We start from the raw sequence: 21,379 nt of genomic DNA, 5'->3' as shown, positions 1-21,379 counted from the left end.
TATCGTAATAAGTGAAGCGGGATGGAGACGCTAAAGACATGTTGCTGTGGTTAATGTGGCCTCTTTTTCTCTCCATCTCGATGGCAGGCTGTGATAAGAAATGTGTGAAGAACATCAATCGGGCTTTATAGATGCTCTCCATCAACTATGATTACTGTGCTTGTCCTCTGCTTTAAAAAATCATTTGTGTGACTCTATTCATCTTTCCTTGCAGGCCAAATGACATAGGATGAAGGCTGTTCGAAACCTGTTGATTTATATATTTTCCACCTATCTTCTGGTTATGTTTGGATTAACTGGTGCCCAAGATTATTGGTGTTCCACTCTGGTCAAGGGGGTCATTTATGGATCATATTCGGTGACTGAAATGTTTCCTAAGAACTATACAAACTGTACGTGGACGCTGGAGAACCCAGACCCTACCAAATACAGCATCTACCTGAAGCTATACAAGCGAGACTTGAGCTGCTCTGAATATTCTTTGCTTGCTTATCAGTTCGACCATTACTCACACGAAAAGATCAACGAGTTGCTTAAAGTCAACGAGTCTATAGTGTACCTGTGCGATTCAAAGAATATTTATGTTTTTTTGCTGTATGACAAGAATTTCGTCCAACTACGGAGAGTTTTCCCTTATGATTACAACGGATTGACGCCACAGAAGCTGGATGAGGAGGAGAAGTCTAATGTGGAGTTTTTGGTGTTGAATAAGGCGAGCCCCAGCCAGTTTGGGTGTCAAGTGCTTTGCACATGGCTGGAAAACTGCCTGAAGTTAGAGAAAGGGACAGTGGAGACATGTGGGATCGTGTACACAAAATGCACATGTCCTCAGCACTTAGGCGATGGAGAATCCGAGAGCATGCTCATGCTCAACAACGTGGTTTTACCTTTGAACCCACAAACAGAGGGTTGCTTGTCACCCCAACTACAAGCCGGGCAGATTTGCAATCTGAGTGCAGAAGTGAAACGGCCTCCGAAAGAAGGTGAGTATCCTGTCCTCTTCCTCCTTAATGCTGACATAGATGTAGACTTAATGGACTACTGTATGCATAGATACGATGGTAATCATGTCAAATGTGCACGTCAATCACTTCCTTCTCTGCCCTTATTGCATGTTTGAAGTGTGATGGCCCATGAAACAAAGAACACACATAGATATATAGACTGCAGTTGGCTCAGAAATATGTCAACTTCAAGAACAAAGCTGCCAGAGGAGTTGGGTGTAGTAATGACCACAGCTGCACAAAACAAACCACCTACAGGGGTTTTCTTTTGGTTGGATTGAATTCAAAATGCTGTGAATTTGAAATGGCAATTTTTTTTCCCAAACACATCAGCAGAGTTAAAATGGCTGCACATGCAAAGGTATTTTTTTGGTGTGTTATACATTTATGTCAGTTGACATCCTTACAAAGACCAACAGTGGCCAATGACCGCATCTTACGGTTTTTATTGGCATTTACGTCCCATGGAACGACGGATGCAGCAGCGTCAGTTTGGATCACATTGCTCATGCAATGCGATATTTAAAACTCATGGATACGTTTCAAGTGTTTAGTGCTAAATCACATCTGTAGCAACTTAGAATTAAACTAATATATGTATTTTTAAAATAATTGAACAATACATTTTAATAATACAAAACAATGTATTGAATAAAAAGGATTTTTAGCATTTTTATAGGGATGCTACTTGTCCTGTGTTGCCATAGAGCATTGAAATATGTTTTCCCTGTATGTTCGAATTGAGCAATAGTTACCATCTAGTCGAGAGCTTCCTGAAGAAAATGGTGCAATCATTGTACTCCAATACACACGCACACACATTCACAAGTAGACAGCTCAATGAACAGTCAATAGTAAATGGTAATGATAAGGTCATAATGATTCTGTTCATTAGTGACACAGGGTTGCAGGGGGAGTTTTTGTAGTTAATGCAATTGTGTAGCCTTTTGAATTACAAAGGGAGCCCTTCTTGATACATAGCTGCTTGCATTTTAACGGAGAGCAGAGAAAAACCCCAGAGGAATATGCTGCATACTTTAGAGGTGAGGTGCATTTACTGTGAGACATAAAGGAGGGGCATTCATCACAGCACACTGAGACAAAAATAATGAGGCAAGCTTTGGATTCGTTGTTTTTTTTTTCGGGGGTGGGAGAGGGGGTCGGGAGGAGATAATGATAGCAGGAATGTTATGGAGCCATCTCCCTTGTGGCACTTATCAAAAATAACAGTTGCTACAACAGCACCCTGGAGAACAGGTGGCAGTTTTCTAATCAAGAAGAACAGGTGAACATTGGATTGCAGTCGTTCAGCTGTTTGCTTGACTCCTGCTGACTGCTACATCACATTTTTAGGCATGATTTTGAAAAACATCATACAGGATATTTTTTTCTAGAAATATTATACCTAGATGCTACTACACCTAGGGTGCCTTTCATGCGTTTGTAAGAGTTACTCTTGCCAATTCCCACATGAGTTTTTTAAGTGGCTAGCCAAGTCTAGTGATGAACTCATTTGCAGTATCATTCACCCACCCTTTTCACTAGAGCCCTTAAGCAATAATGCATACTGTTTCTGATTCAATCTACCATTACAACTCACCCTGCAGTCAAGTCACATCACAAAGTATGACTCAGCTGTGTGTTTCTGTTATAGATATTTTTACAATTTAATGAATCTCATGGTCACGTTACAATTTACGAGGAAGCATTTATGCTTATTTCCACAGAAAGTTCTCTGCTCCAAAATAACATTTGACATTTTTCTATCAGCATGTTAATAACGGATTAAGAGCACAGCTTATTTTTTTTTTTCCTCTCAGAAGACTTTCCACCAGCTTCTATTTATAGGGTCGCTTGATGGGAGGTTTGAATAAATCCGTTTTCATCTGGATAACAGGGAGATCACCACTGGGTTTAAACGAGCACAGTGTCTCCTATGGCATCATGGTGACAGAGTGGGTGTTCCTGATGAGGAATAAAGCATTACAAACAGTCGACAAGGGCTCCATTTGATGAAATCGCCTGTCTTTGATCTTCTCAGTTCCTGGTAGAGGACGGCTTCAGAGCACATCAAAGAAAAGCAGGACTGGGGGCTGTATACTCCAGCCGTGCCATTGAAATGCCCCTCCAGTGGTCCACACACTGAGGATAACAACATTTTAAAGGTTAAAGCTCTTACTACTTAAGGTGATTATGCAGACAAAAGGACATACCTCATTCCTTGATATTGTGACATTTTAAAAACCACAGTGACACAAGGAAATCCTAAACTATTGTACTACTCGGATGACTCATTTATGCAGTTATATTTGTATCACATTCTCCCATTTCATGAATGCAAGTTGTAAAAGGCGGCAGCACAGTGGCACTCGCAGCAAGACAGATTTAAACCTTTGTAAAAAAAAATTCCCTTTGTGTTCTGTGGGTTTCCTCCAACCTCCCACACATGAACGTGGAGTGGGCTGAGGACTCTGAGCTGGCCAAAGGTGAATGAGTGACTGTCTGTGTCAGCTCTAAAGGGGTGAATCATATGCTATCTCACGATTTCAAATCTTGGGGCTCACGATTTCTGATTCAAAATCAATTCTCGATGAATGACAATTTCTTACAGTTTTAGCATTTAAAGACAAAGTCTCTGATTTGTTCCCAAATCCCCAAATGTCAGAAGATGGAGGTTTTATCAATCTTCCAATTTGAATAAATCATTTATGAGACATTTTACTAAATGTTATGTGAGAGGAGCTCTTTCGAAACAAAAATATATGGCTGCAATATAGTTCATTGTTGTTTTTAACATTTTAAATTATGGATTTTTGGAGGCTGTGACATGATTCAGAAATAGAAATAAAATCAACACATTTACAGGAATCTATTTTTCCTCACCCCTAATCAGTGCTATGATGCAAATGTTTTTTTGAAAAGACGAATCAAGAAGCATTCAGTTGTCAGATAGAAACTACCTCCAGACATTTAAGAGATATCTGCTTTTCCCAGTACAATCCTGTGCAGATGCCCGTGTTTACTTTTATGGGAGCTTAAAATCCTCTATTCACAATGCCCCGTTCAAATTATCCACAAATTGCACTTGGCTCCGGGAAATAAACAACATCATGAGGCATTGTCTTGTTTTGTGGCTCAGCATGCTACTCTGCCCTTGGCTAAGTCTTTGTCTCAGTCTTTGTTTGGTTGGGTTGGCACTTGCCAGTTTTCAAGGATCAGGGTCAAGGAGTCTCATTGTTTGAGAGAAATGTGCTTTGTTGCATATCCTCTAAGGTGTTCACTGGTAAGGAAGCCTTTAACAGCGACGCTCCTTCTTTCCAGTACACCTTTTTGTTCCCTAAAATGTTATCACTGAAAAGCCTATTCTACAAATTATTTTAAAATGGAAAGGGTGATCTTTTAGATTATGCCAGATAGCAAAGATGCTTTCTGGAGCTAAAGGTTCATAATGCTCTTTCAAACCCGATTACGCTACAAAGAACTGAATCTCATATGTGTAAAATATTCAAATAAATATTTTATGAGTCGGCAAAGTGGGCCTCTAAATTCATTGTTAGTACAAGAAGTAGGTTATAAATGACTACCGCATCACAGATTTGATTTCCGATCCACTGTTTGGTTTGAAAATGGCTCCATCTTGAAAACTGATTTGACATGCTTGTAAAATAAAAATATATTTGTATTTGACAAGAACCACCACTAAACTTAGCCATTTAACATGTCATTTTGACAAATACCAAATGTTTTCTTATCTAACATAACCACTCCAAGACTAAATGCATATTTGTGCAGTTGCAGATGCTTATTTGATCATTGCCGTTTCAGATGACACAGAGCATGTGCCATGTGGAAAATGGCAATAGGATTTTATTGGCAAATAAAATGTGTGTGAAGCGTTCTAATGCACTGTCAACCGCCAACGTCCTGAGCACTGCAGCAGCTCAGCCTAGCTGCCTCACATAGTGAGGCCTTTTATTCAGTTTGGATCTCAGTCAAGTCACTCAGTAGTCACACTGCATTATGCTCAACCCCATTGTTCAGTACACTTGGAGGCCATTTTAGTTCCAATTCAGTGAAGGAGAAGGCTCAGCTCAACAGCACAGAATATGTTTAATCTTAGGCATGCATTAATTGGCTTTAGCTATAGTAAATATCTTGAATATCTCATGTCCCGATTCCCTCTGGGCTAGATGATTCCACCTTTTAGCCTGCTGTTAATATTGTTCTAATGTTCTGCTCTTGGATTTTAAAATGTACAATTGTGTCTCTGGTTTTGAAGCTATGTCTTCTGTATTAATCTTTCTGTATTCAAGGCGCAGCTGTGTTGAGATGGAGATGCTAAAGAAAGTTTCTAAGGAATGAAAGGTCAAAGCAACAAGCATGAAGGCCAGCCTTTGTCTTTGGCCATTAACTGCATATTTATGGTTTGCCTTTAAAAAAAAAGAAAAGAGGACAGTGAAGAAGGTGGAATGATTACGTTTTATGCCGTAATCAATTACATAGCTTTCGGTGGATTCCAGTCAGTTTTGTGAAACTTACACAAACCTGCTAAAATTAGGTCAAGCATTACACCACGATCTGCAAGACTGTGATTCTTTGGAAAATATAATGGAGTCTGGATGTGAGTTAGCAGGTCTTTTTTGTGCATGGCTCAAAAACATACATGTATAAGTTCTTCAATTGGCTCAAGTCTCTGGGTATAAAAATTAATGAGGCTCCGAGGTGACTCAAGTCCTTTTACATAGCAATATAAAACCACAAAAACTGTTGCCATGTTTAAAGTTCTGCTTAAATCTCTCACACTGTCACAGATGGATGAAAATGGGCTCTTTGGAACCACAAAAGTCTACATTTACGTAACCATTACGACTTTATGATATAATAAAGTATAGAGTCCACCACATGCGGCTTGGCATGGTTTTAATTTTGCACAGCAAGTCAAAGGATTTACCATTTAAAACGAGTACAGTTATGTATAATAGCAAGAAGCACTTTCTTAAAATTGCTTTATTTAAGGCATTGAAAACCTCTTTTTATCAAATTATTATTATTATGGGAACAAAATTAGCCAAATTTAAACCTGCCGAATTTAAATTAGTTTTGGGCTCAGTCAGAAAAAAGGGTGGTGTTATGTATTTCTGTGTTCCAATCACAGTTAAGCAACGTTTCAATACAAATTGGGAGTTCTTTTATGGATGTTGCCTGACTTAAATAGACAAAAATATAATACACAAACAAATGACTAAAATATGTAAGAAGTGGATGTAGTAACCGCGATGCCACCCATTGGTTTGTGGACTGCCTTTTTGAAGCTTCAAGATCAATATTTTGGCTGTTATCTTGTGCTTTTGCAACCAGAAGTGACACAAAAGGGTGGAGCGAATGAGACCATATACTCATGTTTACAATGTTTACTAAGACCTCAAATTAGTCATTTTCTAATGGACTTCTTTACAATCAGATTCCTATTTTGCAACCAGAGGAGTCGCCCCCTGATGGCTACTAGAAATAATGCAAGTTTAAGGTACTTCTGCATAAGCTTTACTTTTCAGAACACGAGGTTGCCGCTTGGCCTCAAGCTGAAAAAAAATCTTGGTATTTTGTTTAATTTCAGTTGTAAAGCATACTTTTTAGTTGTAGTTCTAGTTATCATTGATAATCATCAATTCTGACTTTTGATATGTATCTCGAGCTACTGTACATCTGATGTTCATTGTAGGACCAGCCTTGATGGTAACAATGATAACCTGGCTCTGGGGTGGATGCAGATCAGCTGTGAACGCTGTGGTTCATTTGACATGGATTTATGATCTTTGTCTGCAGGCCGTGTTTCAGCAGCACAACAATTGAAAGTGACAACTCTCCACTATACCCAGACTGTGTAACGCAAACTGCCTCAGAGTAAATTAAAAGCTTGTGTTGCCACAGCTGAACTGCTCTAAGGATGCCTGCAAGAAAACCTGAAATGCAATTTAAAAAAGTGTGCAGATGATTTACGGTTTTCAGACATGAAGAAAGTGTTACACAATAAGATTATTGGCATAACCAAAATGATTACATTAATACATTACAAGTTAAAATGGCCCTCAAATGATGGAACCCATAGATCATCTTTTCTGTTATTGCCCCAAGCTCAAGAGTTTCTAGGATGACATTTTTCATTTGTGTATAGCGACATACACAGCAGACAGTTCATCCCTGACTAGTCTCCCATAGACAGATCTAGCTCCACAGCGCTGTGTCAGCGCCAAAGAAAAGTCTGGCTCCACACATTATCATTCTTGTAGAGGGGAAAACATGCTCTGACATGTTTGTATTTCTTTAAACCAATCACAATCGCTGCGTTAAGCACAGGATGCAGCAACGGAGACCTTTCTAAATAGATATCTCCCTTTACACACAGATAGCAGAACGGGAGGAGAATGCCATGCCAGGTTTATACCCACAGTCTACATCCGGTGTGTAAGACTAATTCCTGACAGTCTCTCTGTGATGTTGGTCATAGCAAAAAGGGGAATCATGTGAAAGTGGAAATGAGTATCCGTTCCTTGCATTAAAAAATTACTAAATTACATGGTTTCTTGTTATTTGGTCCATTAGGTCCAATGCCCAAAGTTTGTTAAGATCGGAAGATCCTTTATTTAACATATGTGTGAGTTGTAAGAAATAATATCAACTATATGCTGCTATATTAATGCTCCCAATCCCGTAAACTGCACCTTTAATCACAGAACTTGATTATATACATTCTGACACTGACAATTACATATCAGAGCAAAGTACCTGTAAATTGCCCAGTAAGGCTCAAACCTACATTTCTTGATTTAGTGCCACAACCCCGAACCTATCTCTATCACTATCAATAAATAGGGTGCAATTGTAATAAAATGTGTGAGTAGCAGTTATTCCCATAACAATGTCATATTACATCAGGAATCGTAATCAGAGTAATGGGTTACATAGTGAAGTATCAAATTCTCTGATGTGAGGCAGCCACACCTCTTGTCCTCTAAACTGTCGTGCGTCATCGCTATAGTCCTGCATAAGCAATGAGGAAACGTGCATTTCTGATTTATTAGCGTGTGTATTCCACCTGAATGGATGTCTGGTGTTAAGAATTCCAAACAGTGGTAGATTTGTACCAGCTCCCACAGCTACTCATAAATTCTTCTCGAAATGACACGGACCACTCAAGCTCTTATACAACTCTTTCAGTTATTTCTATTAAATACAAATAACACAACATATTTAAACCACTACTGCATTGTAGACAGGGTAAATGTTGAACTGAGGCTGGTTCATTACACTATCTATCCATCCATCTATCCATCTATCTATCTATTTATCTAACATAATGATCATCCTCTTTTTAAAAATGTGATATTTACACATAGCATGTAGTCTTGTGAGATTATGGCAATGCAAATGACTGTTTTGTGTCATAAGGGCCTTGTTTTTCCTCTGCAGAGACCTTAGTCTACGTCTCACATTGTAGCGCAGTGGGGCTGAATCTGTTTCCTTGTGTGCACGGCTGACGCTGACGCCGCTCTTTGTCCACGGCTCTGGACAGTATGCTCCGGTGCGGTTTCATCACCACAACAGCAATGCATACTTATCATGACACATTTCCATTAATAATCGCATGTCTGGCTTTGACGTCTTAGCATACAGTCTCGATTTTGAAATGTATGAGTTAAAGATAAGTGGACCTTAAAAATCAAAGGAACAGCTACTGCTGTGCTCTTGTTTCCTTTGACTTCAAAAAGGTTTCTACATGAATGCAAACAACAAGTAATGAGCCTCTGTAGATGAAGAAGACTGTCTCGTGTTCTTATTATACAAATTAGATGTGTGCCATCATATGCATAATTCAGTACTAACCATCATTTCTGATTTCCTGCCATAAAAAAGGGAATTATTCCTGTAGTCTCATTCAAAAGAGGGAACACCATGAATTTGTTTCCAACTAGAACTGAGTGTTAAATAAAGGTTTGGTATATTTTCTTCACAGCAGAAATAAACAATTCAGTTCATTGTAAAAAAACTAAATTGAACAATTACAATAGTGATTCTCATGTGACACAATATTTCAGAGTAGGCCTTTAGCAACCACTCTATTCATCTTTCTAAGAAAACATTCACAAGGCTCACCCTTGCTTTACGAGTGTAACTCAAGGGTGAGTTTTTGAAGCTTTTGGGGTGGAAGAACACTGTCAGATGTCTTGAACATTTCTTAAGTAGGCTAAAAAAAACATATTCCAACTTTTGTGTGGGCTGGCTTAATGTGGTACATTTCATAAAGCATTGAGTGTGCACTGCCAGAGATGTTAATTACAATTATGCACTGGCTTCAGCCTCTCAGTTGCATAGTTCCTGCATTTCAACCCAGTTAGTTTTGGCCTGTCACTGGATGGCTATTTCAACCCACAGAGAAGAGGCATTTGCATAAACTTCCTCCCACAAAACCTGGTAAATGAGTCTGTCACTCAAAGACACTGTCTATGTGGTAAAGTGGAGGCAAAATCAATTTATTTCTCAAGAGGCTAGTATAGCTGTAATGGATGCTGCCTTTAAACTTACATGATAAACTATAAACTCTAGTGCAGCATACACAATTACATAATCAGTGTCGCATGACAACACCATGTAATATGTTCACCAGGGACTTAAGAAGACAGAATTGTTTTTCATAACAATATTAATCAAGAACTGATACCATAAACACTACAAGTACTGAAGTAGTAGATTTAAAATTATAACATCTAATAAACCGTAAGTGCTGACAACTTATTTTTGAAGCATTAATTGTGGAATGAAGTTATATTATTAAGGGCATGATTAAAGGTAAAGACTACTCATTTGCATGATTTTCCTTGAATCCCAGATAGTACAAATAAACATCCATCCATCCATCCATCCATTTTCAATACCGCTTATCCTCATTAGGGTCGCGGGGGCGCTGGAGCCTATCCCAGCTGACATAGGGCGAAGGCAGGGGACACCCTGGACAGGCCGCCAGTCCATCGAGGGCACATGTAGGGACAACAAATAAACATGAAAATCCAAATTACCTTTTGCAGGTTTTTTTTTTGTTTTTGCTTATCGGAAACTCACACACAAGCACACCCAAGCACACACACACACACCCACACACACTCAGAAATGACCAAATATAAAATCCCCTGGCAGAGATACGCATTCCATGTTCTTTAGATGTAAAATAGTAAATAAAGCAACAATAATAACATAATTGACTCAAGGACAAACAAGTAAGTCTAACTAAGTCAGACTTAAGAAGGGTGCAGTATGCAAATTGCATATTAAGCTGAACGAGTGATCCAACAGTTTCCCACAACTATTTTTGGAATGATAAAACAATGTTTTGCTGTATGTAAAAAAATATAGTCATTACAAAATAAAATAAATAAATACAATGCTTACAATTGAAAATCAAGGAAATAATGTTTTGTGTACTCTTTCAATGTGGTGGTTTTTACTAAACCTAAAATATAACATTATAAATGCATACTTTTGAAGGAAGGGTCTTTCAAATGGCAGAACAAATGCTTTATAGATGCATGGTGGGATTTTTCAGTACTGGCAATCACTATCTAACAAATGACATTTTGTGAATCTTTCCATGGAGCATTGTGGGTATTCAGCTTCTCTCCCTGTTAGCAAAAGGGTTATGTAACATAGAATGAGATTCAGAAATGTTCACTTTGCTACACTCTTGTCTAGAATTCTCTGTCCATTTCACAGACAGACATGATAAAGTATGACATGCAATACTGATGACAGGTATTATTTTAATAATTGCTACAGTGGAATCAATTAAATTGCATCACATTTCTAAATACATGTAATTTACATTTGTTTTGTGCTGTAATTGCATTACTCTGAAAAAGATATACAGTAATAGAACATTTGAGGATGGATGTTGTTCTCTCTTCTCAATGATATCTGGCATATCCAGGTTGGAGTCAGACTAGTTCATCAAGTCTGACCACTTGGGACCTTTATTTATAAATCATATTTCAACCATTTGCAACATTGACAACCAGCACCCAACACTGATGTCACATTCAGAGCTTGGTTAGCCTGCCAACGTTGCTGCACATCTTAAACTCATGTGCCATCGATGCTGTCTGGTGCGGTGGCAGGGTTTTGCACCGCAACTAGATATTGTTATGGCATAAAGAGAGTGACGGTTTATCTCGATTCCTCATCTGGCTTGCTGTATGTTGGTCTAACTCTCGACTGCCATCAACACATCTTCTCAGCCCTAAATGTAGCAACCAGCGCAGATGGTTTAACGTTGCCTGAACATACAATTCCCAATTAATCACTGACAAATAGCAGTGTGGACAGCTAGTTCTGAAATTAGATTGAAGACACAAATGTGATTTTCTAGCTGTCTGGATATTGTCTGTCGAATAACTTTCATCTGTAAATGCATACTATCTAATCTATATAGACTGTTGTTAAGGCCAACCAACATCATTATGGGACGGGGGATCCCATTTGCTTAGGTTTGGTCATGTTTAGGCAACTAAAAGTTCTTATTAAGGGAAGATGGTGCTCATGAGAGTCCACAGTCTTGCTAGTAGTACTTGAAATGTTAACGTCAGCATGCTAACAAAGGCAATGGTAACATACTGATATTAAGCAGGTAATATTAACCAGGCCACCATCTATAGCAGAGAATGATAACATTTGCCAATTATCACTTAAAAAGCACAGCTGAGGCTGGTGGAAATACCATTCCAGTATTAACCAGAAAAGTATGGGGCATATTCATATTTTAACCTGATAATGGTTCTAGATGAAAAGTCAGGGGAATCCCAAAAAACATTACAAATATATCCTCTAGGAACCGTGAATATCTGTAGCAGATTTAACATCAATTTATCCGCTAATTTGTCAGATATATAAACCAAAAATGTCCACTTCCCTACAGTTGTTAAGATTCATCCTCTGGGGACCAAAAGTGTCCGTACCAGGTTCCATGGCAATGCATTCACTAGTCAAATATTTATAATATTTCACCCAGGACAAAAGCGGTTGAAGTGTGGTTAGGTTTTGACAATGAACTTGGTTAAGGATGGGAAAAGACTTCCATTATGGTTAAGGGTAAATGTGGTGCTCTGCTCTCTTATGAGAAAGTATCAATACACATTGCTAATGTTCACTACCTGAACAAACAACCCATGCTTTAATTTTCTCAGAAAGAACTGTTTTAGTTTTCCAGCATTAATTTAACAGCAACCTACAATGTTCTCAAATAAAGAACCACTATTTCTGTCATATTGTAGAGAACTTAATTGCCCTATATGACTATACACTTCCTGTTCCCTTAAATAATCCTTAATAGTTAATTTACTGCCGATCTCCTTGAATTCTAAATGGAAGCATCAGTGGAAGATCTCTGAACTCAGTAAGATGACCAAATCACACTCCACCAAATTAGTGAAAGTCTGCTGCGGGGAGTCTTATCCATTCAGCCAATGCAGAAGGAATATCAGATGGTTAAATGCTCTCTGCAGTATTGTATTAAAGAGAAAGAGCTTCAGAGCACAGGAGCCATAATGAAATGTGACAGATAAATCAGAAGCATTTGGTAGATGGCTTTGGATTACTAAATCAATACTGTATCACCAGAGCTAGTCTAAACTTCCAAGAACGGCTCTCTTTTAGGAGAGCCTCCAGTGAAAGCAATCGGGATGTTTTTACCTTCTGACATTGCGGTTTATATTTATAGTTTTTGTGCACAAAACAGTCTCTAGTACATTTGATAAATAAAAGCAAATATGCGGATGAGTGTGAGAAAGCGCGTCACTCTCTTTGTCATCTGAGATCACCTAATTACTTGTCAGAAAGTCTACAACAGCACAGGTTTATGAGAATTACAAACGGCACACACACACACACACACACACACACACACACACACACACACACACACACACACAGTGTAATCTCAAGTCTTCAAATATAAATCACAGACACTTTCTACCTGCTGCTATTTCATTATTAAATAGTAACTGCACCTTTTGGTGAGTGACACAGATGTAAATGTGTCCTCTGGGTGTGTTCAGTACATTGTGTGGCATCACTGTGAGGGGTGGGTATGGCTGCAACAGGGCATTCCTCTCGAAAAAGACCCTGATAAAACAGTGATTTTTCTACTTTGTGTAAAGCTATACACCATAAAGAATGTGGAAGAACTGTGTTGTTTTAGTATGAAATCTGAAAATAGAAACATACATGAATAAATCACGTCGTAAACCTGAGTCTAGACGTGATGATTTTGCCCTCTAACACTCTGAATTGAAGCTCCCATGGCTGAGTTCATCTGTTATTATAGTCTTATATACAGTATATCAACCTATGATTGGATTATGCAAGAGGTCAACCAAGCATAGTGAGTCGCTATCGGCGTTCCTTCCTCCCTACCTCCCTCGGTGCGAGGCAAAGTGTTCATTACTGGTAACTGTAGCTCTGCTGTGGCATTAGTAACCATGCTCCATGTAATCTTTGCACATTCTGGTTAAATAAATTTAAAGTATGACATCTCACAAAGCTGACATATAAAGCAGCAGTAATAGCAAATGTTCTGCAAATGTCATTCATTTTAACTATGAGAAAATGTAAGGCGTTAGACAAGGTTGGCTGTAGTCAAATCCCAGTAGAATTCAACATTTAAATCCATGTTAATTGAATATGAACAAATGCACATACGTTATTTTGAAGGGATAAAGAATTAACTAGAATTCATATTTAATATTAGAAACATTCTACTCCATAGTATACTTCAGGATCAGGATGTAGCATTAATAGTAGTCATGACTAGTATGCTGCTGTAGTTAGTATAATGTTAAGAAAGTAAGTCCACATATTGAGCACTTAGCAGTCTAGGTGCTCATTATATGGATTTGACATCTCTTTTTGTGATCTTTAATTTGTTAATTGTTAATGTGGCCTCCATTTGATTATGTCTTGACAATATCAAAGCATCATTTTGGTTTACATTTTACATAGACTAGCTTGGATTATCTTCAATTTGTTTGTCCTAATGGGTAGTTTATGCCACTCTCAGTATGATGTAAATCAAATATGGCCGCCTTATAAATGTCGTGTTCACGTCTGTAACCTGTTTAGTCTTTGATTTGGTGCTTTCAAAGACCTCTTTTTTTTTCATGAGGACACATTAATAGATCATTTCTATGTGTGAAGCAATTTTAAAATCCTTTGATTTTGTCTCTTTGAAAGGTACATCTATGAAAAGAGGTCATGTACACAGCTGCTTTGTAAGTGTTTTAAATAAAGCTAATGAATTCAAAGCAAATGGTACTGAAGTGATATTGTAGAAAATAATCACCCTGTGATTCTTACCCAGCTTTTGAGCCTTATTTGTCACTATTAATGAAAATTTCTTGGACTTTTATTTCATTACGTTGAGCATTACAAAACCGTCAACAAGCCATTTCGATTTGGCAGGCTCAGTGGTTCCAAACCTTTTTAAGTCACCACAGACAAATTCGGTTGGTGTTCTCCAGTCTAAAATATATTATTTCAACATTTTCTCACAACCATCTGCGACCCCCGTGGAGGTCGGGACTCCCAAGTTGAGAACCACTGCATTAGAATATACCGCCCCCCATATGAGTATCTTCTTTGTATGTGTATTTATTATATTTACAAATATAATTATATGTTAAATGTCTATACAGGTATAAGAAAACCACTCAAGTTATTTGTTTATCAGTTCTCATTATTCTTGCTTTTATTCATTGCTTCATTTGTTTTAAATTTAGAATTTAACAGTTGCTCTCTAATCTTTTATCTAATTGTTTATCTGTTGTATAATCTTCTGTTTTTTAAACCTTCATCAAGCTTATTTTAAAACATCAGTATTTCTTGTTCAAGGGCCCCTATCTCTAAAATATATCAATGCAGTGATGATGGATGCAATAGTCATTGGTCATTAAGGCTCAGTTGGCGTGGTCACGAACTCACACACAAAAACTCTTTTTTTTTGTATAACAAATCTTCCCAAATAGTTTAAGGATCTCTTCATTTAGCGCAACAAAGAAAATATTTGATGCAGTTGATAAAATAAATAAATATTGTCCCACCGTTTTGGTTTAAAATAAATTACATTTATAAATATATTAATTGAAGCATCTATATTTGACGCTGTCCTATTTCAAGAACATCGGATATCAAACCATAGTGGAGGGGTAATATAAAAAGTTAAATCACACTGGTTTATTAATGTCTTGTTTTTGCATTGATAGCGGATTGATTTTTGCAGCAGCAAAGATGGAAAGCTTACTGCAAATTAAACATTTGATCTAAAAATGTTAAATTACTGAACTTTACAGAAAGTGAAATATACATGTCATGACAGAAGGCTGAAGATTTATTCTACACATGATTTATTGGTACGGCACATTTAAGTGTTTGCTAATGCATTTGAAAAACAATATTGAGCAAATCCTCATTTTTACGTGTGTGCAAATGTCTTTAAGAATGCCGGTAACCATGAAACCATTGCTGCAATGACTTGTGGTACTGGTGCCGTACCACAGTCTCTTTAATCATCATTCAAACTGAAGGAGCCACAGTTTCTATATACACACCAGCACTCTCTTAATAAAGCAAATGCTCCCTCTATAATGAATAGTAAAGGTGACCCTGCAGTTATGTCACAACCTGGTGAAATGAAATGTAAATTGACTTTGCAGAGGGCTTTTTATAACAACAGGCTCTCCACATAGGGAGTTGTAGATTCGTAGTTGTATGACAATAAAAGTGAATAAAAGAAATACTCTGAGCAACGTCAGAGCCTAACAAATATCATTGTACTGAATTTAGTAGTTTGGCCTCGGTACATGAAAAACAGAGCTGAGCACACAGTACAAATGAACTTTTCTTCAAAACAAAACTCCAACCCTTCAATTCAAAATCCCCCTTCAAAAATGGACTTTATTTTAAATAATCTGAGTCATACTAATTATCTTTTTTTTCTGAAATACCACTTCTACATGTCATGACGACAAATGTGATTGAGACGAAGATTAAGGGGTTTGTTGCACATGTGCACTAGTAGTAGCGTTAATAATGACGGACAGAGGTTGGAACTTTCTCTTTGAACCTGTTTAAGATATGCAGCAAAACTCCCAATATTAGCCAAGTCTTTATTTGCATGAGCAACCAAACAGATTAGTTCCATCATTTATTTGATGCATCATAATTAGGGAACGATTAGCAATAGCAACTTATTCACCAATGCTGATTAAAGCATGCTGTTAAACACAACCTAAGGATCAAATGCTTTTCTTCTTAAAATGTAAAAAAAAAAATCATAATAAACCACTCTCAGCATGGAATCATGACTAATTGCTAGGAACAGATAATTGCCTTTTTTATTTTACAACTTGTTTTAAACCTTTGAAACAAAATACTATTTTTTTAAAGTGTAATTTTACTGTTGGAAACCTTCATAACAAACAAAAGGCCCATTTCAAGTTTAAAGTGTGTGCAGTTAGTGCTGCTGCAGGGCTACTGAGCAGTGATTGAGGCACTTCAGGTTACTTTAGGCGCCAACACCTGGAACTGCTCTGTGGGTTTACCATTCTATGGGCACATTTATATGAAGATGACTATGCCCTGCAGTGCTCCCACGCAGCAGCGATCTAAAGCTCTCATTTAGCAGGTGCTTTGGAGCTTTGAGATCCTCCAGTTAAAGAGGCTCTGCTCCTCAAGACCATCTTTCCTAACCATCAGCTCAGCGGTGTCCCAAAGCCCGACTGTTGTGATGTTGTCTCAACAGTTAGTGAAGTGCAATAATTACAGCTTTCTTCTTCTGATGTTAGGTGATAATTAGAGGAAGGGGTGAAAGGAAGAGAATTAGCAGTGAGAGTGAAAGAATAAATACTTTGCCGTTTGGCAGAGTGAACACACCTATACTGAATCGCGGGGAGAAAAAAAACAAAAAAAAGGATTTTGTAAACATTGTTCTTTGTGGGTGTCAAGCGATGCAGCGTTGACATTTTTATCCTACTGGCTCCAGATAAGAGATATGGCCTGAATATATTTCCATACTAACACAGAGGCTTATTGTGTTACTCTCACTTTGGATATCACAGACTTCCCCTTAGCTTTGTGTCTGTAGAGTGTAATCAACATCTTTAAGGTCAGTGCTGCCCGATATCTTGGACCCAAGAGCCAAATGAAAAATAGTGGCTGAAGACGCTGACTTTCGTTATCCGTGTCCTGAGCAGACTGAGGTATTGCAATAGGCCTCCGAGGTCAGGTTCAGTGGGCGGATGCAGAGATTGCTCATCTTAACGTCAGCGCTTATCTTAGCAGCATGTTCCAAAGTATCCCCATCCGTGTGACCCTATTATGGTAAGTCTGCATCCACGTGGCCTTAATGTTTAGTCCATAAGGTGAATTTCACCCTCCATTTGCCATTGCAGTTTCCACCCTCCAGTCTGCACTGTAATTTTATAATTTGCACATCTTACAGATTGCTGATTGGAAGTGTCTTTCTTAGAGCTAAATTAGCTCTGACATATGTTGCCGGCATAGCAGTAAAGAGTGGACAAGTCAGCATATTTAAACGATCCAGAAAAGCTATTTCCTCAGCCAGCTTCTTACTAGAAAGGTGGTCCGTGAGATGTGTGGTTATTTAGCATGAAAGTCTTATTTCTGTACTATTTTGTCTGAGGCTATCTTTACAAGTTAGAAGTGGGCGGCGAAGAAAAGAGGTGTTATTACATACCGTGCAAATAATATTTGAATTAATTAAGATGACATTAGTTTGCTCATTATATCATTGTCACCTGTTTAGTTGTGAATATTTAATGATTTAGAGAAATACTCAAGACTTTGAACCAGGTTTTCAGGAGATTTAAGATCACTTTCTAGTGCACAATTGTAATGTATAGGATAGTACAATGTGTATCTCGCTATTAAATGATTAGTCAATTAATTGATAATTGAATCAACAGAACATCAATGATTATTGATTATTCATTGAAGTCATTTGTCCAGTAAAAATTCATTGGGTATTGAACATCTTTGAATTGTGGATTGTCTGTTGAACAAAGCAAGCTAATTGAAGACTCTTCACAATCTACAATCTCTATCTCAGACTATATTCACGTATTTTACAGACTAAACAGACTAAGACAAGTCGTTCTGACAGCCCTATACATCTTAGATGAAGAAGATGGTCCCAATGCGGTATATCATTTATTGCACATACACACAGGTGAAGGCAAGCATGCATGTCCACACAGTCCCAAATAGTAAAAAGACTCAATATTGTGTAGATTAGACAAGATCAAGATGACGTAATCGGACTGTTATAGAACTTTAATGAAGACAATGGTCTAGGTGCCAAGTATAAATCGAGTCTTTCATTCAGGTAGAAATATGCACTGCAAAGGATAATGATCAGATAATGATCAGACTATTCAGTCAGATACTTAAACATCAGTTCATGTAAAACATTTTTATATTAAGTCTAAACAAATGGAATGAGAAAACTTGAATATAGGCCGCTACAGCCTTTGTGTGTACTCCCCTCTCAATCGCTTGCACTTGCTGAGGTTACTGTGATTTAATTACATCACACATTTTCCTCAGGGTCTCGCTGAGCTCAGCGACCCACTTGCAAATGTATTTGACAATTCAGATATTGAGCCAGAAGTTATTTTGACAAACAGAACAAGTGAAAGTGTGGATGTTACTGGGTGGATCATTTTTAAAGGGGTGATACAGTAGAGAGGGGCCGACATTGCAGTCAGCTGTTGCACGTCGTGGTTTGAAAAGTACTGCAACACAGTATTTATACAACAACTTCACTGGCAGGGGAGGGGACTCAGAAACTTGTTACAAGAAGCAACTGATTTGAAGTTAGTTAGCTCAATGCTTGATTAAAATATCAGTGGTTCATTTCTGGAATTTAATTAGTGGGAGAGCCAGAAGTAAAATTATGCAATCAAACAGGAATATGCATAATCACAGATTTGTTTTGCAATTAGTAAACTCTCTCTGATTTACCAAAGTGGCTTGAGAAATCTTTCTCTGAGTTATGATTGCCTTGTGTAACTAATTTTGTGTTTCCTGTCTCACCGCCATGATTGGAACGTGTTTTTCTCTTTGTCCTTTTTGGTGAACTTCCTATTTGCTAATGTGGTTTACTTTATATGGGCGTAAAACACACGGCATATACGAGTTTGTTCACAGAGAATGTCATGGCACACTATATTTTTTTGTCCTTGAGGGCAAAGCATATTTAGATGTTTGGCCAGTACTTTATTTTTGCCTGTCCTACAAATGCCCTCCATCAATTTCTTCTCGTGTTTGTCAGAAAAAGCATTGATTTATTGGCCTTGCAGCATTTTTGGACATTAGCGGTAAAACAACTAATTAGATCTCAGATGGAGTGTTGGTTTGTGTCCATTCTTGCAGCATGTCAGGTGTGTAACTCCAAGCCTGACTGAATTCCGAGAGGGACTGATGCCATCAGCGCCGGCCAGACAGATGAATCTAAAGCAAGCAATGAGATTTCTGAGGAAGTCTGCTTTTTAGGACAGAACAGCATTGCTGAACTTAGTGTGAAAGAGGTAATTGGTCTAGACATTGTCTCCCTGCTTTTAATGCCAAAGCCAAGGCTTTGTTTAGGACGCCTCTCACGTCCTGGAGTAGGGCACAGCCTGTCAAACAGGACTGTCAGAATACTTCCTCTCTTTAACAAAAAAGAGGAGCCCGCTGATCTCATTTCTTTATTCAAGACCTTGGCGTGGCAAAAAAAAACAAACAAAAAAAAAACGGCGCCCATCAGATAACGTCAGTGTTGGCTTTCGACAGAGCAAACACACCTACACAAATCTGTCGCTACATTGGTTTGTTAGTACCCCATTTTCTCATGAGATTTAAAAAATGTAAATTGAATGTCTATGAAGAGGTGCTACATATATTTAATTCTAAAGCTGTGAAAATCTGGTGCGTTGTAGAAACTGTTGCATCAAGCACAGTAGAGAATGTAAAACAACCTGTTTTCTTGATTTCTGGCCAAAATCACAAGCATGTGTGTTCGCACTGGGACCTGGTGGGCACTGGTACATTACATTATGTCCCCATTTGAGTTTGACGTAGCCCCATCGGGGCTGGATTTCAGAGTCTGTTATGCATGTACTAGTTCTGATCATTCCAAGGCTCGCGCTGTTACAAACTGCTAAAATCAGCTCACAGACAAGAGCGGAGAAAAGTTTGCCCTTTAAAGTCTACACTGCAACACTCTGGGAGTGGGGAGAGAAAACCAGATCAAAGCTCTCAATTATAAAGCCACATATTTTAACATTACTTCCCAAAAGCAGATTAATGATGAAAAATAACAAGCACCAATGATCTTGTTAGAAATGTACCTCAAGAAGTGTTACATTTATCTTCTTTAAAGCTCTATTTTGTTTCTAATATGTCCACAATACAACCATTCAGAACTGTGCATCTGCAACAACAGAAGATGTAATTTAGTTTTCCATCCATTCCTGATGCTATTAATTTGGAATACAGTTTGCCAGCTCATGATAGCGTAAATATTGTCTGAGTTATTTAATTGGCCTATAATTGTGGAAACAAACATGAGTGAAGCCTGAATGCTGTACTGCATTGTACGATCACGTCTCACATCCCTATTTCCTATTGTGCTGCTTGGCAGAAGCCATCAGAGTCACTATAATGACACCTGGGACGTCTCTACACCTTTGTAGTAACTGAAGGTTTGTGTGTGGCAGTTAGATTTAGGCAACACATTGTGTGGCGTTCATTCTTGGTTTCACACGGGACATCCTGGGTAAAAGACCTATGTTAGTTTGACCCGTCCACCACCAATCCCATCCCCTTAGAGGACTTCCTGCTCTTTTTAAGTCCACGTTAGTTGCTAAAAATTGACACATTTAGGGGTTTAGCCAAGTTGCTCATTTAAAATGTGCCTAATAAGATGGCAAAAGATATTTTGTTTATTCCAATAAACACTCAATAAAAACTACAATCCAAACATCCAATAACTTGCTTAACTAGCATATCAATGTATATTATGAATAGTATCTGATATGTCAGTTTTGCATACAGCTTTATTAATTCACACATGTGACAGGGATGGGACAAGGAGATGGTTTAAGATGAAAGAAAAAGGATGTGAGCCAGATTAAAAATCACAGTACACTGCATGTCCCCCCGCTTACTGAGCAACCAGATGGCATGTTACATTTTCATATTTTCATAAACAACTATTATTAGCTTGTCCTCCAGGTCTGGTGACATCAGTCTTACTGCAGCAGTCTCCCTTCATGTCT

At 38.0% G+C, this 21,379-nt stretch overlaps 1 protein-coding gene across 1 annotated transcript in view; it reads left to right on the top strand.

Annotated features, from left to right (window-relative positions):
- Positions 1-229: 229 nt before the first annotated feature.
- Positions 230-21,379, top strand: part of adgrb3 (adhesion G protein-coupled receptor B3) — a 102,090-nt gene continuing 80,940 nt past the window's right edge. Inside the window, exon 1 of the mRNA XM_034551243.1 lies at positions 230-983. Within this exon, the coding sequence (XP_034407134.1) occupies positions 230-983 (754 nt within the window). The remainder of the gene's footprint in view (positions 984-21,379) is intronic.

This window comes from Cyclopterus lumpus, chromosome 15 (assembly GCF_009769545.1).
Source record: "Cyclopterus lumpus isolate fCycLum1 chromosome 15, fCycLum1.pri, whole genome shotgun sequence".
Taxonomy (NCBI): domain Eukaryota; kingdom Metazoa; phylum Chordata; class Actinopteri; order Perciformes; family Cyclopteridae; genus Cyclopterus; species Cyclopterus lumpus.
This window is presented reverse-complemented; position numbering and strand designations above follow the sequence as displayed.